At 36.8% G+C, this 25262-nt stretch overlaps 1 protein-coding gene across 1 annotated transcript in view; it reads right to left on the bottom strand.

Moving 5' to 3' along the window:
- Nucleotides 1-20789, bottom strand: part of LOC121388234 (GPI ethanolamine phosphate transferase 1-like) — a 62045-nt gene extending 41256 nt beyond the window's left edge. The window contains exons 1-8 of the mRNA XM_041519501.1: nt 20667-20789; nt 18240-18326; nt 10311-10548; nt 8359-8480; nt 7579-7677; nt 4709-4815; nt 3352-3476; nt 2546-2676 (exon numbers count right to left, since the gene is read on the bottom strand). Coding sequence (XP_041375435.1) covers nt 2546-2676; nt 3352-3476; nt 4709-4815; nt 7579-7677; nt 8359-8480; nt 10311-10548; nt 18240-18273 — 856 coding nt within the window. The 5' untranslated portion in view covers nt 18274-18326; nt 20667-20789. The remainder of the gene's footprint in view (nt 1-2545; nt 2677-3351; nt 3477-4708; nt 4816-7578; nt 7678-8358; nt 8481-10310; nt 10549-18239; nt 18327-20666) is intronic.
- Nucleotides 20790-25262: the final 4473 nt, after the last annotated feature.

Genomic DNA, 25262 nt, shown 5'->3' with positions numbered 1-25262 from the left:
CATAACCTGACCTCTCACCAATGAATGGATGAAGAAAATCACAAATACATAACCTGACCTCTCACCAATGAATGGATGAAGAAAATCACAAATACATAACCTGACCTCTCACCAATGAATGGATGAAGAAAATCACAAATACATAACCTGACCTCTCACCAATGAATGGATGAAGAAAATCACAAATACATAACCTGACCTCTCACCAATGAATGGATGAAGAAAATCACAAATACATAACCAGACCTCTCACCAATGAATGGATGAAGAAAATCACAAATACATAACCTGACCTCTCACCAATGAATGGATGAAGAAAATCACAAATACATAACCTGACCTCTCACCAATGAATGGATGAAGAAAATCACAAATACATAACCTGACCTCTCACCAATGAATGGATGAAGAAAATCACAAATACGTAAACTAGGAGTACTATTACTATTAGTAGCAAAGGATCTTTAATATGCACCATCCCACAGACAGGATAGTACATACCATGGCCTTTGATATACCAGTCATGGTGCCCAGCAGAAAAATACATATCAGGTATTAGGTGGCAAACAAAGGTATGCAACCCCTTCAATTAAAACAATGTCTACAGCAAAAAAAAACCTGTGCCACTGAAAAAAACTTGAATGTAGTTGAGGAGAATTAAAAACTGCATGACATTGCCAATTGCCGTGGACAATTGCAGGAGTTGGATATGATTACAAATATTCCCTTATAAAATAGAATATATGCCCACAACTAATCCAAACAAATCACATTAAAAACTGCATGACATTGCCAATTGCCGTGGACAATTGCAGGAGTTGGATATGATTACGAATGTCTTCCCTAATAAAATAGAATATATGCCCACAACTAATCCAAAACAAATCACATTAAAAACTGCATGACATTGCCAATTGCCGTGGACAATTGCAGGAGTTGGATATGATTACAAATATTCCCTTATAAAACAGAATATATGCCCACAACTAATCCAAACAAATCACATTAAAAACTGCATGACATTGCCAATTGCCGTGGACAATTGCAGGAGTTGGATATGATTACGAATGTCTTCCCTAATAAAATAGAATATATGCCCACAACTAATCCAAACAAATCACATTAAAAACTGCATGACATTGCCAATTGCCGTGGACAATTGCAGGAGTTGGATATGATTACAAATATTCCCTTATAAAACAGAATATATGCCCACAACTAATCCAAACAAATCACATTAAAAACTGCATGACATTGCCAATTGCCGTGGACAATTGCAGGAGTTGGATATGATTACGAATGTCTTCCCTAATAAAATAGAATATATGCCCACAACTAATCCAAACAAATCACATTAAAAACTGCACAGCATTGCCTATTGCTGTGGACAATTGCAGGGGTTGGATATGATTACGAATACCCCTTATAAAATAGAATCTATGCCCACAACTAATCCAAACAAATCACAATAAACAGTTTAGTTTAGAGTATGGCTGCTTTAGTTTTTCGTTTTTCAATGGAAAATACCTGGGAATTTTGAGTTGAAAAGGTGGTTTCTGGCAAATATTTTCGCTAGACAACAATGGTGGAACGTCACAGTTATTTTGAGGAATCAATAGCTGATTGTGACAGATAATTTGACAATAAATTTATCATTTTACCAACAACGAAAATCACCAAATATTGGAACATGAATCGTAGGTTTTTAAATTCTGGTCAGAAAACCACAGTTATTGGGAATAATGGACAAATGCTTCTAAGTAAACGTGACTTTTTCAATTTCTTGACTAATTTTAATCAACATTAACTGATATAAAATATCATAAAAATTAGAAAAACTCACAAAAATAATACTTACCGATTCACATATGAACTTTATTTTACGTATTTACAAAACATTAAAGTGCATATATGTGAGTAAAATTATAAACTTGTACCCACTCAATGTGGTTTTTGTCAAAAATTAATCCAGTAGTCTAAAGGTAAAATTAATTTATTACAAAAGACATAATGAAATATATATATCAGGGCTTCTAGCATTTTCATAAAATCCACTAGACATGGGATCAGTGATTTTAGAAAAACGACTAGCCACGATCACTAGCCATACTTGACTTTAAGTTAATACAATTTTACTAATTAATATTAATAATAAGATATGTCACCTAAAGAGGGAGATAGAGCTTAAAAACACTAACATTGGGGGGGGTGGGGTGGGGGAGTGGGTGGAGTGCGGGCACGATATTCATATTTACGTTTGACAAAAAAAATTCACTAGCATGGCAATAGCAGTTATTTACTAGCTCAACACTGAATATCACTAGCCATGAGAGTGGGCTACCATAATCTAAAAGCCCTGATATATTGAGAATTTTCAGTAGCCTACACAAATTGGGAATTTTCAATGTCAGTTTCTTTTGGGAAGGGGGCCTATGTTCAGACCCACAGAATTCCTGGATGAATCCATGTATCCATACAAATTATACAGCAAAATGTCAGAGTCAGCTTGGTAAAACTGAGTCACTGTGACAAGAAGACACCTTACCCCAGTCTGTCATCCCATGGTCAGCCGACATGACATACGCCGTCTTCTCGTCATGCTGGTAGAACTCTTCAAACAAAGAGACCATATTCTTTATACCCTCGTCTACAATTTCTATACTTCTCATGTAAATGCTGAAAAATAAACAGTGAAAATATTAAATTTACAAATACGAAAAGCTCTTATTAAAACCTTAAAAAATTAAGATGTCAAAGTTAATATCAGTACAGTGGTAGAGACACAACTATACATGTTAGATATTACATTAAATTTATAATAAGAGAACCTAACAACCATTTTGGGTTGAATTTGTACACTTAATAAGTCTCTAGATTGGATTCCATAGACTGGTGGTCATCTTTGATTTCACAATGGAGGCTAAATTATTTGTTTTGGAATGTTAACATCAAAATATGGTAAAATGCATAATTGTAACTAGTATCTCCACACAATGCAGTGTCGAATGGGCATTTGGTAAAATAGTGGATGATTCCATCAATTTCTAACCACTGCCTCATCTATAGGACAGCCATTTCCAAAGAGATTCTTTACTGGAAATTTCATCTACACTGTGGTTTTACATAAATATATATAAATAATATTTACATATACTTACCATTTGTGACACACAATAGCCAATGTGTATTTTTGTGCTGGGGTGTCGTTAAACATTCATTCATGCATTCATGCATTCCCTTTTGCATTGCCACAAAGAGGACTGCCACAATCATAAATGCTAAATACTGGAAATTCCCATACACTGTAATTTTAGTTTTCTACATTAAGAAGAACAGAAGGTCATATCTTACCTCGAGTAAGGTTTGTGTGAATGACCATTTGTGTCCAGTCCAAGCAGGTGAAGAAAAAATACAATTTTATCTTGATGCAGCTTCTCATACAAAGTAGCATTTCCTCTAGCTGCAGCTAAAAATTCCTAAAGTAAAACAAAGTTCATTAAACTAAACAGATATAGTTATAACAAGATTCTGATAGGTACCACTACAGATAAACATTCACTATAACAGTAACAAACAATTCTTAAAGGGAGAGTAAACTCAAACATGAACCGTATGTGTTGGAAAGGTGCATACCTGGACCACCAACACATACTGACACTTTAAGAAATGAAAAACACATGATTTTAAGAGTTAATAAAAAAACATGAATATTCCTGCTAACTGGGGGCAGCCATTTTGTTTAGTTTTAGTGGCGTCCGTACTACAGCTTGGGGCAAAGTGACGGCAGCTTCTACCAACTTCTGTATGCACAGTGTAAACAAACGCAGTCATTTACAACAAGACACTTTGCTTTTATCAACCTGATTTGTAAAACAACATAAATGACTTGATAGTATAATAAACTATTTAACTAAATATATTTCACTTTGCGTTAATAGAACGAAATGGAGTTATGGTATTTTTCTCTCTTAAAAAATCCAAAGAAAAAACTGCATATTATTAGGTCTATTGGTCGGGTATGTTGGAGCAAAAATGACCACTCGTGATACTAAAGTGATAATTTTCTTTTTTTTGGGACTATGTAATTGGTCAGTTTTATGATATTAGATGGGAAAGTCTACTTAATCAAGGGTTTTACAGAATGATTTATAGTAATAAAGCAGATTTCACATAATAATTTATATTTTGTTTGAAATTAACTGGGTTTCAGCAAATCTTTTATTTTAATGGATAATTTTCTGCTCACCCAAAGCAGGCCCTGTTTACATGTGCATAACCTAATCAATTATCTCAAATATTGCATTGAAATTAGTTTTATCTTCTGAAGTTTCATCTCTTAATTTCTGAACATCAATGATTCACCATGTAACTAACTAACAGTTCACATGAATATAAAGTTGTGTAACCAACACGCAAACCTAACAACAGTTAACTTGAATTATTGAGCTCTGATATAACATCCAGCCAGTGCACCATGACTAGTATATCAAAGGCTGTGGTATGTGCTATCCTGTCTGTGGGATGGTGCATATAAAAGATCTCTTGCTACTAATGAAAAAATTTAGCAGGTTTCCTCTTTAAGACTATATGTCGAAATAATCAAATGTTTGGCATCCAATAGCCGATGATTACTAAATTAATGGCCATCACTTCTTAGTCATTTTTGCTTATATTATTTTTACCTTGACCTTCCCCAAAACCAGCTTACCGTGACCTTGTCAAAAACCCAAATATCAAGACGGGCGGCATTTGCTGAAGCAAAATCTTCCTCAGCAGACGTGTAGCTGTCCGTAAACACATGGTCACCACTTGCTCCTATAAATATATATATATAAATTTGTTTTATATAAATTGTACCATACTAAAACTGTAATAAAAAAAATAAAAAAAACATCAAAATCAGCAATGTTCAAATTGGGAAATATTCCACTCATTTTAAATTGAGTCATCTTAACATATTTGCAGGATAAACAGACTAGAGTAGAGTATGAACTAAACAAGCATTCTGAGTGTAGTGCTATAGTAATACAAGTCCCCTACTGTGCCCACCAATTTTCATATCTCCTAAATTCAAGGGTCATAACTCTGTAAAATTTTTGACTAAATTTGCCATTAAAGTCAAATTTAATTATATCTGTAACAATACATGATAACGCTATACACAAAATTTCAGCTCATTATTTCTAAGCTTTGTGAACAAAAACATCTGCAGGGAACAATTTTTTTAAATCTGAGGTAACCGGAAGTCGGTTCAAGTGTTTTTTACCTAGGTAACCAATTGTTCTGTTGTGTGAATTATATTTGCGTAACCCGTCGGTTACCTGATTGGTTACCTCAAAGTTATGTTGAAATTATATTTTAAATACATAGTTTTTAGCTCAAACATAAAGTTAAAACAAAATACAAAAGAAAATATTTTACAAAAACAGTTTCTTTAATGCTTGCTAAAGTTAACAATATTGTAAAAGGACTGAATATCAGCCCCAGTACTGAAACAAAATAGATACATAATCATTTGCGGGGATTCCTTTTTTTCATATTACAGTGGCTGTGCTACTTTCACTTTATTGATGGTACCTTTTTTACTACAGTGATGTTCCAAATGTTTGTTTTTTAAAGCTCATTATGCAATGTTAGTATTTTTCAATTTTTGTGACACTTTTGGATTCCTGTTTACGTTAAAACTGTTTCCAACATATGTAAAATTATAGGCAATCCAATATTATGTCTACATATATTCCTTTAGAAATAAAATAGCAGTGCTCAGATAATTTAGCCGTCCCCTGCAGTCTGTGCACATTTCTTTAAAACTTTTTGCTTGACTCTATACTGAGGATTTAGTTTAGACTGGTCACAAGTTACAACTGTTGCAACATAACGTTGTCTAAGTGGTTTGCTGCACATCATCAAGTATCTAAAAATCAGTCTAAAGCATTTGTCAGAACAAACTTCCTGTAATCGTGAAGTTTGCAAGTTTTAATTTCTGAACATTTACAGGTCATGACATAACCTGAAAAAGACAGATGAACAGACAGACAGACTGATGAAACCTATAGTCCCCTCCGTTGGACTAGTAGGAGACTAATAAGTCCTACTACAGCACTAACCACAGACAATTTTTTTTTTTTAAACATTTAAAAATTGACTGCAATAAAAAAAAAATGCGTAGTGGGTCATACAAAAGTGTGCACATTGTTTTTTTGTTTCATACTTGCATGAACCAAAAAATAATTGCAGTCAAATCTTCTAATTAAATTTATATGCATACTTTAACAATACGTAACTGAATTTATTTTGTTTAACTGTAGAACAACGCTCACAAGTAAGTTTCAAGCGTGAACATTCCTACATTTCAATACATTAGCGCTGAATTTTTTCATCAATGCATATGTCTACTCTGCTATAGCATTTTCCATTAATTTATCAGATAATAAATTGCACTATTACGTGGTATTCAGGTCCTAATCTAGGGTTGAAAAAGTAGAAGTGACTTCTCACTTCCCAGAAGAAAGGGGCGAAGTTTAATAAAAATAGGCGAAGTGAACATTTATCGGTACATTTTGTAATGTTTCGCCAGTTTCCGCGTTCAGTCAGAAAAATTCCGAATTTTACACTCAGTTCTAATTGTAATATTTCGATATAAAATACTAACACCGGTAATAAAGTTTAAACAAAACAGTTTCATTAAAAATGTGATATTATTAAATAGTTGATAACGTGCTGTTATGCTAAAAATAAGTATTAATTAGTATTTTCTGGCATTACTGAAAGGAACGTGGAACGTGATTAACAATGCTTGACTGGTCACAGCACACTGCGCGACATGCGTCATTTTGAGAAACAACAGCCCGGTTACAGGTGTATCTGAAGAATGCCAACATTACACGACAACATGTTTTTAATCTCTTCTCAGCAGAAACTGGCATGAATATTAATATTTGTTGGTTGATTTTGATAATAAATTGAACAAGATAAAACGTTATTTCATTAAATTAATCAGTCATTACAATGCGCGTGCGCAGAAACCATTTCCCGTTAATAGGCAGGTTCACGATTACTCAAGGATACAGTCTGATGCCAAATAAAAAACACTGTCTGACATACGTCGACAAGGTACCAAGTGAGCTATGACAATAAACAAGTCGGAATCTTGATGTCTGTTTTATGATTTCGTTTTTGAAATCGGATTAGGTCCAAAATCTTACGGTGACTTCTCACTACTGCTAATAACTTGGCGACTTGAGTCGACTTTCGGTGAAGAAAACGCTCATTTTGTTGGCAAGATTAGGGCCAGGGTATCTGTGTCACACAACTGCATTGCTTTTTGTCTGTTTCATGTGTATTTCTTCAAAATATTTAAATATGGTTGCTTGAATAATTCAGCTAATTACAGAAAGGTAGTGCAAGTCGGGGGGGGGGGGGGGGGGTAGGCTTGGCTAAAACAAAATCTGGTTCATCGAGATATCAATGAAAAAAAGTAAGCACCTCTTGACCAATCAGATTGCCATAAAGTGTATAGACGCAATGAAAATTTAATTATAATATTATGCATCCAAAATTTATAAGACAACAACAAACCTTTGGCAAACATTGGCAGAATATCTGGACTCCCCCAAGACCAGGTGGCACGACTTTCATTAAACACAGAATCAAACTCTACAGGATTTTCCTTCCAGCCTGCAAATATTGAACAATAATTAGAATTACATTTAAATAATAATGTAATATAGTATAGAGTAGAAAAATGGGTCACTGGAGAGGACCAATCCTACAATTTACCATATGAAAAGAAAGGAAAGGAATATTTGTTTTTAAATCTGGCTAACTTGCTGTCAAACATTTGGTAATTTTGACATGTAGTTTTAGCTCTTTGATAGACCAATTGTGCACTGGTTGGAACGAGACATAGCCCAATAGACCAATAGTCAGGGATCAATCCATGACCAGCTGTGCATCAAGCAAGTGCCATATCACTGGCTGCGTCCCGTCCCCAGTGGGTCTACTGAGTGCACTTTAAACAAAATGATCTACCACTTAAAGACAAATATTTTCCACTCTCCAAAATTGATGCAGTACTTTTGATTTTTCTTTTACTCTTAACTGTCATGACTTGAGTTTCTTATTTCTGATTAATAAAAAGACTTAAATGCAACAACACAACAGAGATTAAAGAACTGCCTGAATGAGAAAATAAACTGTAGTACAACATATCAGGGGCCTAAGTCACTAAACTCTCGCAACTTTGCGATATCGCAGTGCAATGCTACAAGACTTGCAAAGAGGACGCTTTGTTGTCTAACAGAGCCAAAGAGACCTTTGTGAATTAGGCCCCAGATATAATTGTATTAAAATGTCTACCTTTGGCAACAGCGCTGACATCCTCGTAAAAGCCTGCGATCATGGCAACGTGACCTGGTCTTGACTCTGTGGGTACACGAGTATGGGAAACACCCCAGGATCCATTTGTTGTGAGAATATTCCTGTAGATATAGTATCTGACTGTTAAACATGTGAAAAACTTTAACACAAATTTAATTTGTAAAAATGAAAAAAAGGAAAGAATGGTTCTTCTTTGGGTATAATGTTGATTAGTGACAGTTGCTAATCAACTGAATATTTTAGAATTGTGTAGCAATCTCTGAAACTTACATAGAGAATCGCAATGTAATACTAACAGTCTTACAGGGAACATTTTGTTTTCAAAATCTTTATTAGAGATATTTCTAGTCAAATAAAAGTTGATTCGCAATTACTGTTTAATGTTTTAAAATTGTGTAGCAATCGCTGAAACATGCGTACCGAATCCAGGGATCAACCTTAGCAGTAGCCCGTTTTGTTTTGGCTACCAGACTTCCATAGTCGATATTCCAGTGGACTACCAGGGTTGGGTTTTTTCAGCTTCGTTTTGTTCCGCAATGGATGGCGGATATGATATGTATCGGTATCTGAATCCACACACTTCAATGTGTGCTGCTATGCAAACACCTTATTACACACTGTCGTTTAAATGTGGTTTTTTGTTTGCTTTTGTCACTGGAATTTTCGAGCTAGTTTTTACTGAGGGATACCAGATTTTATATACTGGTAGCCCTGTGAGCTACCAATTAACAATGTTACGGTCAAGGCCTGGAACCCCGATGTGATTTCATACAGAACAAAATGTTCCCCGACCAAACAAAATATTGTGTGAGGTCAAAGGCATAACTGACATGACGACAGTACAAAATCCCTGGCTCCTTTCAATGGTCAAAAGCTACAAGTTGGGTCCCCCTGTCCACTACCAAAGAGAAAAGAATCAAATATTTAGACAAACCTGACTGCCACACCCAAATAGCTGACAAAATATGATTTGCCACTGTTATAAGCCTGGGCTTTTAGATTATGGTAGCCTCACTCCCATGGCTAGTGATATTCATTATTGGGCTAGTAAATAATTATTATTGCAATGCCCGATGGCTAGTGAAAAAAAAGGTCAAATGTTGCAGTTAAGTCTATTTTGTAAATATGAATATCCTAACCCTACCCCAACCCCCAATGTTAGTGATTTTAAGCTCTATATCCCTCTTCAGGTGACATATCTGTTTATTAAGTACTATTATTTAGTAAAATTGTATTAACTTAAAGCAAGGTTCATATACCTTGAAAACAAAAAAAATTCCAGACTTTTTCCAAGACAAAAAAAGTATTTTTCAAGATTCATGTTACTCAATAATCAGTATATAAAATTACTTGAAATTGTCATATGCATTGTGCAAGTGCATACTTCAAATCTTTGGTAAATGTCGGCAATTGTTAGTCTCGATTTCCCAAATGTATGTTAGTGCTGAGATCAGAAAACGTCGTCAGATTCCGCTGGCTTCACACAACCAAAATTTTCAACATGAGTCCTAAAGATCAATTTCCATACTTTTTCCAAACCAACTCGCAAAAAAGTATTTTCCCATACTTTGTCCAGGTCTGGAAAATGGATTTTCAAAATTCCATACTTATCAAGGTTTTCCACTCCGTACGAACCCTGTTAAAGTAACATAGGGCTAGTGAAAGTTTAATCATGGCTAGTAAATTTCTTAAATCATTGATCAATTGGCTAGAGGATTAAAAAAAAATTTCTAGAAGCCCTGTAAGCCCTCTTTTTAAACAGTTTAGACACAGACTCCTATAAATATGTTCCTAAGAGTATGAATACAATATTTCAGTTCTGCCACATGCATGGTGGATACAATGTTAGTTCTGTCATACACATAATTAATGTAGTTTTAACTGAATTTAAATAAATAATTATTTTCCACGACTTTATTTTTCTAACAAACCTCAAGTATGGAGCGTGTGTTTTTCCACCGGTGCCAAGTCCAAACAGTTTGTCAGCACGAAGACCATCAGCTGAGAACAGCACCAGTCTCTTGGCAGGAGGAGGCGACTCTGGTGCAAATCGTTCCATTCCGTGAACCAAAGGAGATGTGAAGTAGATATCAAAAATTGAATAGAACAGGATGAGATGCACCATAACACCAATGGTGATCAGCTGCCACACCTGCATGTCTCTGGTATCTAACGGGGAAAAAAAAAAGTATCATCAAGGATCTTTAATTGGCTAAAGGAAATGTTTTATTTAACGACGCTGTTGCCACTTCATGGGCTACTCTTTTCGATTAGCAGAAAGGGATCTTTTATATGCACCATCCCACAGACAGGATAACACATACCACAGCCTTTGATATACCAGTCGTGGTGCACTGGCTGGAACGAGAAATAGCCCAGCGGGCCCACCAACAGGGATCAATCCCAGTTAATTGGCTAAATTGCTGCTTGCAAATATAACCAGATCTTACGTTTTAAAAATAAAATGTTCACATTTTTTCATAATTTTGTTTCTTCAATTATTTTAATAATGTTATAGTTTTTTTAGTAGGCGATTTTTAATTGTAAATAAGTATTTAATGTACTATAAAGATTGTTTTACAGTCTTGATATCACAAGTCGATCGCATACGCTAAAGTTAGTTGTGGTATCGTCTCGGTATATATATATTATGGTGCCATATGTATCTTTAAATAGCAACGGTATATATTCCCCCCGGTCAGTTCCCCCCTGGTACTTATCCCCCTGGTACATATCCCCCCTGGTAAATTCTCCCCTTCAATACTTAAATTGACAGTTTTAACAGACACTAAAATAGTTCCCCTCCACCCCTTCAATACTTAAATTGACTGTTTTAACAGACACTAAAATAGTTCCCCTCCACCCCTTCAATACTTAAATTCTCAGTTTTAACAGACACTAAAATGGTTCCCCTCCACCCCTTCAATACTTAAATTGACTGTTTTAACAGACACTAAAATGGTTCCCCTCCACCCCTTGCAGTAGTAGATGGTTGGTTGGTTGTAATTTTTTACATGCTTATATGCCACTAGAGCTTCAAGCATGTCTGCCCCAGGGCCGAGTCCTGGATAGCCAGGGGTCTGCTCCGGGCCAGTAGTAGAGTTACTTTCTAAACCTCTAATCCTTTCTAATCCTCTTGATTTAATTGCCAGTGAAGAAGCCCTCATAGCCACCTATTCCTTTTTTTCTTAGATCAACAGATTGTATTATCTACTAAAAGAACAATGTTTGAAGTAGTGATATGTTACTTGCTAATCCTCTTAATCCAATTAGCAAGTAAGGAACTACAGTAAAGAAACAATCAAGATGTTAGTTGTTAAATCAACCTAGGTAATTAGTGTGACTGTAGCTGTCCAGTACCCTGAATAACAAAGTACAAACATTAAAAATATCATTTACTGCAGACCATGGATAACTTGAAATCCACCAAGGGTAAAACTAAAATAGTCCATGAAGGATACATTTATGTAAAACAGAAGAATCTTGCAAATGGAGTCATTTCGTATGAATGCGAGTTACGCAAAAATGGAAAACACAACAGTGGGCAGTGCAAGGCGAAAATTAAAGTTTTATGTGGGGACATTGTTGGTTATGTTAACGAACATACACATGCTCCAGTGGTAGGCAGGCCTGAAGCATTGAAAGTCAGAGCTGACATGAAAGACAGGGCTGTCAACACATTGGAAACTCCTCAACAAGTGATCAGTCAACATATGACTACTGTTTCTGAAGGTAAATATATATACAATTTATATATATATATATCAGAATATTGTAGATAAATAATGTACTTATTATCGTTATGATTTAAGAACCCACTGTGACAACTATTTTGTGGAACATTATTATTATTATTATTTTTTTTTTTCTATTGCTGTTTTACTACCTTGCTGTTCCAACGAGACGTATATGCTACAAATCATATAGAGGAGGAGGAAATATATTATAATTAATGTAATTGCAGTTGCTGCCACTCAACTGCCGCCAGTCAGGACAATTCGAAGAGCCATCCGCAGAACTAAGCTACAAGCCAGTCATCCTATAGCAGTACCACAACATGTGAATGATCTTGTTATTCCGGAACGGTATCAGAAAACAAATGATGGAAATCAGTTTCTCCTACATGACAGTTGCCCAGGTGAAGAACCACGTATGCTAATATATGCCACTCAACGTAATTTACAAATCCTATCCACAGCCTGTCATTGGTTAATGGATGGAACTTTTAAAATCGTGCCAGAACTTTTCTTCCAGTTATATACCATCCATGCACTCTGTGGATCACAGTCTATTCCTTGTGTCTATGGACTTCTACCCAACAAAAGTCAAGTAACGTACATGTCATTTCTTCAGAAACTCAAAGAAGCAGATGCAACTCTTAATCCAGATACCGTAACAACAGATTATGAAGTGCAACAATCATGCGCTGCAAGAAGTTTTTCCCCGACAACCATGTACATGGCTGTTTGTATGTGCAGAGTTCAGGCAAATGGACTACAAAGAGTTACACAACTGATAATGAGCTGTCTTTACAGATTAGGATGATTCCTGCATTGGCATTTGTGCCAGGATGTACCTGCACATTTGAACTTATACAAGAAGATCTCCCAGAGGACTGCAGCCAATTCTTGATTACTTTGAAGATACATTTATGGTCGAGTAGACGCCGTGGTAGAGAGAACCAAGATTTCAACATTCATGTGGAACTGCCATGACAGAGTTGGAGATGATTGCAACGTACTGCGAGGGGTGGCACCGCAGGATGTCAGTAATTGTTTAAATCTGGGTGTTCCTTGAAGAAGGAGCAGTCCCAGACAGAAGTAGCCATGACACAGGCACTGGCCGGCGAAGATGGACCACCACAACGCCGCCAGTACAGGGATGTCACCAAACGACTAGAGAATCTCGTCAATGATTATGACAACAGACGTGTGTTGCTTTTCTTACGTGGAATTGCCCACAATCTGCAGATGTAATCCCACTGTTCAGTTAAATAAAATACAATTTTGATCACTAATAGTATTAGTAATTCTTTATAATAGGGGGGAAATGACTGGGGGGGAAATGACCTAGGGGGAAAATACCAGGGGGAGAAATGACCGGGGGGAATGTACCGGGGTTGAACTGACCAGGGGGGAAATGCCCTGGTATGATATTATGGCGCCATATGTATCTTTAAATAGCAATTTGTGTCATCAAAGAAAAGCTATGATGTAAAATGCAGAAGTTTTTGTTGACGGAAGTATTTTTTATTGATAAAAATAAAGCAATGTTTACAATTTGCCAGTTTGCGTTAAGTATAAACAATTAAAAATATCATGCAACAAAGTAGGCTACTATTTTCCGTAAGGCATTTTTTTTAAACCTGCTGCATAAAACATTGTCATCTGCTACTCCCAAACAAAAATGCATGCTTGCGGCTAGGTTGTTGCAAGGTAGTTACAAGGTTGTTACAAGGTAGTACAAGCAATGCAAGCTATTTGCAAGCTAACCATTTAGCTAGCGTAAGGTAGTCAGTATTTCTGCAAGCTTGCCGCATGCATGTTTTCATTTGTGAAAGCATGCGCAAGCTTGCTGCATGCATATCTTCAACTGTGCAAGCTTCCCGCAAGCATGTTTTCATTTTTGCTAGCTTGCTGCAAGCATATCTTCAACTGTGCAAGCTTCCTGCAAGCATGTTTTCATTTTGCAAGCTTGCTGCATGCATATCTTCAACTGTGCAAGCTTCCCGCTAGCATGTTTTCATTTTTGTAAGCTTGCTGCATGTATATCTTCAACTGTGAAAGCATGTCTACACTTGTGGAGAAAAAGCTAAGTCCAAATCATTTTCATGGTTAATTTTTTTTAATTCGTAACTTCTCATATGATTTATCAAATTCAGTGGGAACAGTGGCTAAACAACCAAACATACATGTTACAGATTTAGATAGTATTTACAATAATAATTAAAACAAAATTAATATTAATACATACGAATGATAATTAATACAATATGGTTAAAACAGAATCATCTTGTAATAATTGGATTTTCAATTGGCCCCAAAAATAATAACATATGCATGGCCATGAGAGGATGACATGGGCCATGTTTGGTTGAAATTAGCCTGGTGGAATTTGAGAAGATGTTGAAAATGTCTGAGCCAATCAGAGGCCAGGGTGGCCATCTTGGATTTTGAATCAGCCACAAAATAACAACATTTAGTAAGTCATGAGAGAATCATTTGGACTAAGTTTGATTGAAACCTGCCTGGTGGACCTTGAAAAGGAGCAAAAAAATGTCTCTGTCAATCAGAGGCCAGGGCAGCGATCTTGATTTTAAATCTGCCCGAAAAAATAACAACCTTGGTCAGGGCCATGAGAGGATCATTAGGAATACATATGGTTTAAATCTGCATGGTGGAACTTGAGTAAAAGTTAAAATTGTCTCAGTTATTCAGAGGCCAGGGTGGCCATCTTGGAATTTTTATTGGCCTGAAAAAGAACAACACTTGGTCAGGTCTATAAGAGGATCATTTGGACCATGTTTGGTTGAATCCTGCTTGGTGGAACAGGAGGAAAAAGAAAACAAGAAGAAACAAACAAATGACTTTACACCACAGTGTGGATCTCCAGATAGTGGAGGAATATAACCTAAAACAAGAAGAAGAAGAAGAATATAGGACCAGGAGCTTTTTAGCATATTAGTTTAGTCAAGACTATCCCACATAAATGGAACATGTCTATCAGACAGGTAAACTAATTTTGTAGCCTAAGTATCTGACAACATGTAGCACCTATTTTTTTGTTTTAACTGTTCATGTTTTTCACTTTAAAACCACTGTTGTTTTTTTAAAGAATTATACAAGATGCAAGATGGCTGCCACTGATGCAAGCTTGTAGGTAGATCGTCGCAAGCTTGCAGGAATCTCGTCGCAAGCTTGCAGGAATCTCGTCGCAAGCGTGCGGGTAGCTCGTCGCAAGCTTGCGGAAGCTCGTCGCAAGCATGCGGTAAAAAGGTTCCAAATACTAGCTTAAACTGAACAAGCTTGCGGGAAGCTCGTCGCAAGCTTGCGGCTAGGTTGCAACAAGCTTCCTGCAAGCTCGTCACAAGCTTGCAGCAAGGTTGTAAAAAGGTTCCAAATACTAGCTTAAACTGAATAAGCTTGCGGGAAGCTCGTCGCAAGCTTGCAACAAGCTTGTGGCGAGGTTGTAAAAAGGTTCCAAATACTAGCTTAAACTGAATAAGCTTGCAGGAAGCTCGTCGCAAGCATGCAAGAAGCTCGTCGCAAGCTTGCAAGAAGCTCGTCGCAAGCTTGCAAGAAGCTCGTCGCAAGCTTGCGGCAAGGTTGTAAAAAGGTTCCAAATACTAGCTCGAAACGCTGTATGTTTCAAATACAGGTTTGTTCTCCTATAAATAACTACGGCTATTTGCATAACAAAATCATCACTCTAGAGTGTTTCAAACTAATGTTCTTTTCCACATTCCTAGCGGAATATATTGTAGTATGACCTATATTTAAGAAACAATTTGGAAACACAAGTCAATAAACAGTTCAGGTGCGGATTCAGGGGGAGTCCAGGTGACACGCCCCTCTATTTTTATCAAACAATATATATTACAGAATACACAAAAAATTAAAACTTATCCCATCCACCTGTTCAAAAGCAACAACAGGTTTTGAGCCCCCTGCTATTAAAAACCTTCTGGATGCTATGTCATTAATGTAATGTACTGATACAAAAATAAATAGGTTTGGGTGCTACTGGGGATAAAACACTATAAAGTAACTAAAAGATAGGTTAATACATTATGCCTGTCAGGTGAATAATATATAATATTCATTATTTACTAATGCACGGGCAAGTTGTCAACTGAATGCCCCATTCCCTTTTAGTGAGGGAGGTTGGGGTGAGGTCTTAATCTCTTGAGGTTCATTGTGACATATTGCACACACACGTGGCCAGAATACTGTATACCTGCGATTGGTGGAAGTGTGGTGCTCTGCCCAACCCCACACCCACCTCTGGCTTCGTATGTAGGTGCATTTGATATGGTTTTACCGGTATATTGATTGGCCGTGTTTTGTAATACACATTAATATTTGTTCAATTGATAGGTTGTTTGATAGTGATTGATAATGAATGTCATGGGAATAAACTGTTTTAAGTGTTAAAAGAGTTAATAAATGCACTGAACGTTATATGCTTCATAGGTAGGGAGATGCAATTTTCGATTTACCCATATTTTACTCAAATAACAATAATGTATGGAATGTCCAGTAATACATTTTCTGTGAACTTATATACCCTTCTATACTTGACTTTCATGTGGTTTACACAATGCTACAACAACACATGCAGTCATAGATTATACTTCGAAAATAATATGTTATTGACCATCGACTTGATATGTACATGCAATGTTATCATATTTTGGACATTCAGGGCTGTGTCTAGGGTAAGTGGTGGAACCCCCGAAAAAGTCTGAACAATAGCTTTTTCGTTTACAAAATTGCTTTGCGCAAGTTCACACACCCCCCAAGCACCACCATAAATACTATGTAAATATAATTTATAAAATAAAATTCAAATAAATAATGTAGTGGCAAAACTGATTCAATACACTACATGTACATGGAATGCTTACATACATTTTTACATATATGTTGAAAGAAAAGGTTAGACATTTTACATTCCAAAACATGCATAACCTCAATTCAATGAAACAAGTTATAATGGCTTTAACGTAGCCTCGTATCCTAATCTTTTGTTATTCAAATAGCCTTAGTTATTTATAGGAGAATGAACCTATATTCAAAACAGAGAGATTTTTGTAAAATGGAAATAAGTCAATGTAATGCATTTTAGATGATGAATTGTATATAAAACATGTCGGGGTTTAGGTTTGTTTTCATGAAAATGTAAAGAAAACAAGGGTTGAATAGGAATTAAACGTAACATTTGCAAAAAACTTAGTCTAAACAATTTAACAAGACTATAGTGAATTTTACTTGCCTGCTGCATGAGACATTGTCGTCTGCTACTAGTGAAATAAACACAAGAAGACAATTTGACCACCCCTATGTCAATTTATCTCTATGGACATCCGAATGAGACACCTGTCCTTATTTTACGTGTACTGCATACGATTGTATTGAGTCAGAATTAAACAACATTCAAGTGTATATTACATCTTAAAATAATATCTATTCAACATGAAATGTGTTGTGGATATTGTTTTGAATAATAGTAATAATAATCAACAAACAAAAAACTCAAAGGGCTGTCAAATTTATCCCACTCCATCAATGTAGAAATAGTGACTATGTCTGCACTGGGCTATATTGGTTATTCAGAAGTTATCTGGATGTTCCGCTTCAAAATATATATCGCATTAAAAATGTTACAATATACAGTATATCCTGGAGCAATCAATTGTCGCGCACCTAAGAACCAGGGGCATAGCCAGAAATGTTTTAGCATTACGAGAGTGGGGATTCAGGGGGCCTCCACCCATTAAAAATTTGAAACTCAGATGCCTGTAGATGCATTCTGAGCCTTTTCTGAGGCACTTCTATCTTTTTTCGAGTCCATTAAGAGGATATTTTATAGAACAATTACAGACAGCCGCGACCTATTCCCGGATTGTTTTGCATTACCAGGCATGGATGCAGGATTTCTGAAAGGGGGTGTCTAAATGTGATGACTCATCTTTCCTTTTACACAGCGTACCTCTTACATCTGAACACATCATGCTCGAATTTACAAAATGGGGGTGTACTGATTACGCACATGCGTACTGTGAGTAATGGGTGCTATGCCTTTGGAAACAGTAATGTAAACATGTGTAACCGAAAAGAAATAACACAAATATTATTTACTTAAATAGTTGGTCCTTTTCCGTATATATGACATTATTAGTTATTAATATCTGCTGCTGCATTCATTTGCTGAAAACTGACTTTTCACTGATGAAAAAAAACAAACAAATGATGTATCCTCACGGTATGAGTTTTGGCGCGGATAAGCAACAATCTCACGTAGTATAGAAATAACGACGTTTTTCAGAGACATAACCTAATGTATATATATATAATATATATATACTGTCAAAAAAGAAACGCATAGGTGATAGGGAAAGAAGAAAAGTGTTTGATTTTACAAAATATAGTTTTTTTGTACAATGTTGCTGAATGACCATGTTTGTTAATGTTCCTGGAATGGGATAGCATTCCCAAATACACTCTAAAACAAATTTGTGCGACAACTGCAGGAAATCGGCGTGAAATGGTCAGATTTTGGCGAATGCACGTGAAACTCGGAGAAAAGATTGGGGTAGTGATGGGTATTTAAACCTGCAATGCTTGCAATGATGCCTCATTTCCATTTTGACGTAGACGAGTTACAAGATGCCAAGACTAAGCCTGCCGAATCGAAACAATGCAATAGGCCGCTTCCAGTTAGGTGAATCGCAGTCAGCAGTCACACGCCACATGAACGTCCATCACAGCACCATTTCATGTCTCTGGGACAGGTACCAGCAGTTTCAGTCAGCTGAAGACCGGCCCAGAAGTAACAACTGCAGCACAAGATCACTAGAGCCGGGTTCTGCACTTGCGTCACCGAACTGCCACAGCAACAAACACTGCTGGACGCATACCTGGTTTGAGAAGGGCGTCTGCACAAACCATTCGGAACCGACTTCGAGAAGCTGTCTATGGGTTAGGAGACCGTATGTTGGCCCCAACCTGCGACGTCAACATCGACATTTATGTGTTCGCTGGTGCACGAATGTACAGGGGTGGAACTTGGGAAACTGGTGGCGAGTCACATGCTTCCCATTTTGGATCGACAGAGAGAACTCTTTCAGCGGGACAATGCCAGGCGCACACGACACTTGTAACAATGGATTTTCTACAGAATGAGAACATTAATGTGCTGCCATGGTCATCAAGATCGCCAGATCTCAACCCCATTGAACATATATGGGACGAACTGGACAGACGTGTACACCAGCGTGACCCGGAACCTCAGACGCTTCCGCAGCCGTCACATGCACTGCAGGAAGAATGGGCTAGGATTCCACGTGCCCGGATTCAGAGACTCATTCAATGTATGCCAAAGAGATGTCGTTCAGTGATTTCTGCTGCTGGTGACCACACAAGGTACTGATTTCACGCCCTCATGCGATGCCGATTGGTGACAAAAACGCCTCCACTGCCGTCAGTCCATAGCAAGAATATTGTCACATACTCATGTCAAAGTTGACTGTGATACGATCATAAATAATGAAATTATGCCACTTTGTATTAAAGAGATAATTCCATAAATATTTTGCCTATGCGTTTCTTTTTTGACAGAGTATATATATATACATATATTTATTTATTTATTTATTTATTTATTACCCTAGCAGGCACTCATAACGGGGAAAATAAAAATCAGAAATTATCATGCATTGGTCTAATGAACAATACTATTGGATGATTTGACGCTTACAAACCAATGACCTTGTCGGTACTAAATATGATGTCATCACGACTTGGCAAATACACACAATGAGGTCATATAGTTTAAAGAATTTGTGTTTACGGCTGTCTGTTTTTAATGCAATTCATTATAGATTTTGTACCAGAATAAAGAGAACTTTTGTTTTTGAAAATTATCTATGAACGTGATTATTGAGGTTTCCTTTCACAGTTCTAGAACATTAATTTTCATTTTATAAACAAAAAGTTCAAACAAGTAAGTATCTAAATATAAAACTTCACAAACACCTAAATTCATTAATTTTACAGTTGTTTTTTGTTTATTCCTTAAAATTACCGATATCTTCTCCACATGACTCATAGAAATTGACCTAAAATGGAGGAAGATGAATGAATTATTCACACGTGCCAGATCAACAAGGCCTAATCATTTAATTTTTATGATTTTTAAAACCCCTGTTGACAGTGTTGTTAGAATTTGTTTTCAATTATTATTTTTAATCTTCAAAAGGTATGCTCTACTGTAGTGAATAGGCTAGTATTTATAATCCATTTAAAACAACTGTGTATAAATGAATCATTTTTTTTTTTTATTATATTTGACAAACTATTCACTTGTATGAACGTAATGCCTATCAGTATTCATGTATTGACATCAAGTGTCTAATATGGGTGTAGGTAAAACGCTTGACAAACTGATTTTTGAACGCAGAAGAAACATTGCACTCGGGTCTCTTCTGTTTACTAAATGGATTTTGTAAACAAAAACTAAAAATCTCACGATATGTATTGAATTTAATGTTTTAATGATATACCTACATCAGGTTATGTCTCTGTCAATAATAACAAGAAAAAAGTCATTATTTCTACACTACGCGAGATCGTTGCTTATTCGCGACAAAACCCATACAGCGAGGATATTTATAAATGAGTGAACACAAGTTTAACATGTATTTTTTATTTTTTAAATGTAACATAGAGTTATCTCCCATATATAAAATAGTAACATGTAATTTGATTGGATAATAAAGAAAATTTTACCGAATCATAGACATTTCGTACCATAGTCATTTCGAACCATTCATTTCGTACCGTGCTGCCTGGTCATTTCTAGTTCATCGAGATTAACCGCGAATGCATATGCTAGCATTTGTACATGCATTCGAGGTTAATCTTGATGAACTAGGTTATTTCGTACCATTGTAAAAAGTCATTTCGTACCAGTATATAGCAAACGAATCGACCATAATATCATAAAAGTATTTTAATTAAAACTACATTCCCTGGAATATTTTTATTATTTAAGCATATAGAACAGAAAATCCAATTACGTTTTGTGCATATATGATGCCGCACTCCGCATTGTTTTCACTACGCTGGATTATCCAAGTCAAAAACAAAGACAGTATTTTGAAAGTGGGACACTTTTGATGGGCTCGTACCGATCTCGGTTTTCATTGGCTTATCACAAGTATAGAATTCCCCAACAAGAGATCACGTGAGATTTCGCAATTTTTTAACATAATATTTAACTATCTTGATTGAGGGATCGTCTCATATCTCCAAAACATATTTATATCCATAGAGGTATGGTACAACGCCTTTCCAGGGGTCGGTGAGTGGGGGATTTGCCTTGAAATTTTGACAGTGGCCAGCTGTTGGCATACGCGTTACATGTAAGGGGGTGTTACTAATTACGTAACGCTCTAGGGGTAGAGGAAGAGGGTACTGTGTTCGATTTACGTAACATTTTTCAAGACTATATGTTATTTTTATTCATTACTTAGACCTAAAAAGGTGTTTTTTGGAAATGCGCGGTCAGTCTAGGATTGATCCCCATCGGCGGGTATACAAAAAGACCATGGTATGTGATATCCTCTCTGTGGGATGTTAAATATAAACGATCCCTTGCTAAAAAAAATGTAGCGGGGTACCAAGGCGCGTGTGCAGGGATTTCAGCGGGGTTAGGGTTATAGATTGTGTTAAGCAAAATTTATATGGGGGCATGCTCCCCCAAGAAATACATTTCAATTTTTTTTAAGCTTGGGCAACTAAGGGTTTCGACCTCCAATACCCTCCCCCTGCACATGCACCCGATTCCTCTCTTAGGTTATATTTAAAAGTTACCAAATGTTAGACATCCAACAGCAGATGGAAGGAAGGATAGGATATGTTTTATTTAACGACGCACTCAACACATTTTATTTACGGTTGTATGGGGTCGGATGATTATTGAATCAATATGCTTTATCTTTGATGTCGTTAAACACTCCCCAACTTTACCCTTTCCAAACGAAATAATATTTATTTGAATTTGTCGACTTTAACACGTAAAATTAAGAAGTGAAAACGTCCATTGTCTACTTTAGTATATTTTATTTTTAAAATATATATATGATTAATGTGATACTAGTATACAAACTAAACTTTTAAAGTTCTACTAACACTTTATAAAATATCAATTCTGAAATAGGAAGATATGCCTGTCGATAATACGTTGTCAATATCAAACCGGTTTTAACTAGACTCTAGTACCGTATCCTCAACCGAACGTTCTTCGTACAGCGCAATATTTCTCTTTTAATTTTTTGAGACGAACCTAATATTAATTTCATACTTATATATTATCAAAACCTAAGTTACAACACCAAAGCTGTCTTTCTCTTTTGACTAATACATAATTTATTATAGCTTTTAATGCAAAAAGTGGCCATTTTAGTCGGACATTTTGATTATTTGTTATCCTTTATACCTGATAATATCAAAACAAATATTGAGTAACTTGCTCACCTTCAAAACCAAAGATTTGACACTAAAATCCTCTTCCTAAAGGGTTATATTTAAGGATATATAAAATTCTAATAATATACTGGCTGCCATTTTTAAATGGCCGCCATCTTGTTCGCACAACTTTAGAAAATGTCAGCTTATATTTTCATGAACTGCACAACCCACAGATCATGTTTAGCCATAGTGACAAATGTTATCCTTCCAGATCCGGTTGCTAAAATAAATAAGGCTCTTTTTCAGCCTGTGCTGCAGGACCATGGGCGTACAACCCGGGGGGGGGGGGGGGGGGGGGGGATTCCCCCCCCCCCCAAATTCGGGCAAAACAGTGGGAAAACTTCGGGCAGTTTTTATCTGGGTAAAATTTCGGGCAAATCAACCCCTCCAGCCCCCCTAAATCAAAGAGTCCCCATACGCCCATGTGCAGGACTATGAGTGAAGTTCGTTTGGTTGTTGATTCAAAGTGGAAACAAATGATGTCAATAAAACGTTGGGGGGGGGGGGGGGGTGTGTCTGATAGATAAATTTGTAAATGGCTCAATTACTCTTTTATTATATATCTACCGCCAATAAATGGTATGTATGATATTTTGTAGTTATTGTATTATGACTATAAAATATTAGCATTTATGGACGTTATAGTTTTAAAAAAGAGAGCAAAATGAATAATTTATATTTAAAGAAATGGCAACGATATGTATAAATACTAATTAAATTGTTAAAGGACATGTAGACCTGTTATAAACATTGGTATGGGTATCTGCCATTCGCCGCTTTCATAGCTTAAAGGGATAGGTCCAAGTTCACAGCCAAATAATCACTGAAAGTTTACGTAGTAGTTACATGTACCTCATTCCTTATGAGCGATTATTTTAGTTAGACCACGGTTTTTGCAGCCTTTGGGTGGCGGTTGTAATGATCGAGGGCATTGACTCAAAGGTCGTGAAACACGTGGTCTAACGAAACAAGTTTTGAGTGACGGATGAGGTAGTTCTATTGTATCACCTCACGCCCTATTATCCTATAAAAAGATGAGACTGCACCTGTTTCAGGCGTAAGACAATAGGTACAACCTAAACACCAAACTAGGACTACACACAGACAGCATGCTCACCGCAAACAGCACACAGGATGCATTGACTAATGATAACAATGCATCCGCCCAACACTAAAATGGCCAGCACGTGCTCAAATAAGGAACCGGACAAAAGAAACCGGTTCCGAGTACACAATTGCAAACACCCGGGGTAGGCCGAACAAAAGAATACCGGCCGCCCCCACCCCAATAAACCAAAATACTCGCTGCTGGAATGTACTTGGTGTCACTGAGGAGCAAACTGAAGACCAAATCAACACCTGCGCTTCTACCACCCCGGAACAACTGCCTTGCCTACCAGTGTCTACACAATTGCACGAGTCTCCTCTGGGCTGTCATGCCACGACCTGAGTAGGTCAGGTCCTTCTAAGGACCCCATGGACAGCCTAGGGAGACAACCAGCATCATGAAGGTCTAGAAATAACGAGCTACTCTCGAACCACTAACGAGTTACACTCGAATTCCAAAATCTATACTAGCTCATTTTACCATTCGACCGACCGTTCAAAATTGCGCCTAATCACTCAACAAAACTGCGCACCTTTTCTCTTTTGATAAATCGCTCCACTCAAAATTCCATAGCACCCAAAACCCATCCGCCTGCTACCGATTCAATCGGACTGCTGGTGCTCCCTTGCACCTGCCAGTGCAGACGGTCCCTTCTCCTCCCCCCCCCCCCCCACCTTTCCTGTCTTGGACAGAGAGGCCGGCCAAGGCCGGCAACTGTGCCCACGACAGGCGTGCGCTACAACAGCTTGCTCTGAACGTGCACGTAAAACCCTTTGACCTTGACCTTGACCTGTTTCAGGCCAGTTACCGTCCTCCTGCCCCGGAATTGGTCACTGGCGAAGTCAGAGGCTAAATCCGAGGTGGGCGTGCCTGAACCACTGTGGATATGGGCACGTAAATAGAGTTCCCATCCCATCCCATCCCAGTTACCGTGGTCGTCCCTGCTTCACTTTTTCCCTCTCGTTATAACCGCCGTGGAATGGAACGACGTACTGCGGCTATTGTGTGTTTTGTGTATATACTGAGAGGCATAAATAACGCATTTACTAAGTACAGAATATATATGGTAATTTCAAATTTAGATGTTACATATTAACTCTCGCTATTGCAAGAAATCGTGTTCTTAGTCCAGTTATCATCGAATAATAGAATTTGAAATGGCGTGCAATGATCGCGTTAGTAAGTTCGGCGTTCATCATTTCATTAGCTTGATTCCTCTCAGTATTTTTTTTTCAAGGCATATTTTAAAATATACAGGAAAAAGAAAAGAACTGTTGCTTTTATTGCGAGACGAGTGTAGGCAACGCACGTGCAAAATGATTTCCATATGCAATGCTGCGTTACTGCAATATACCAGTAAACCATATTGTGTTTTTTGCCTCAAACACATTTTATTATTCGTTTATTCTCTTTGAGCAAATATCCTCTTTGAATTACAGTTGGGTGTTACGAATACATAATTTGCCATCATTTCTAAAATATATTACATAATATTTATGTAAAAAAATATTCAGCGAAATATC

The sequence above is a fragment of the Gigantopelta aegis genome, chromosome 14 (assembly GCF_016097555.1).
Source record: "Gigantopelta aegis isolate Gae_Host chromosome 14, Gae_host_genome, whole genome shotgun sequence".
Taxonomy (NCBI): Eukaryota; Metazoa; Mollusca; class Gastropoda; order Neomphalida; family Peltospiridae; genus Gigantopelta; species Gigantopelta aegis.
This window is presented reverse-complemented; position numbering and strand designations above follow the sequence as displayed.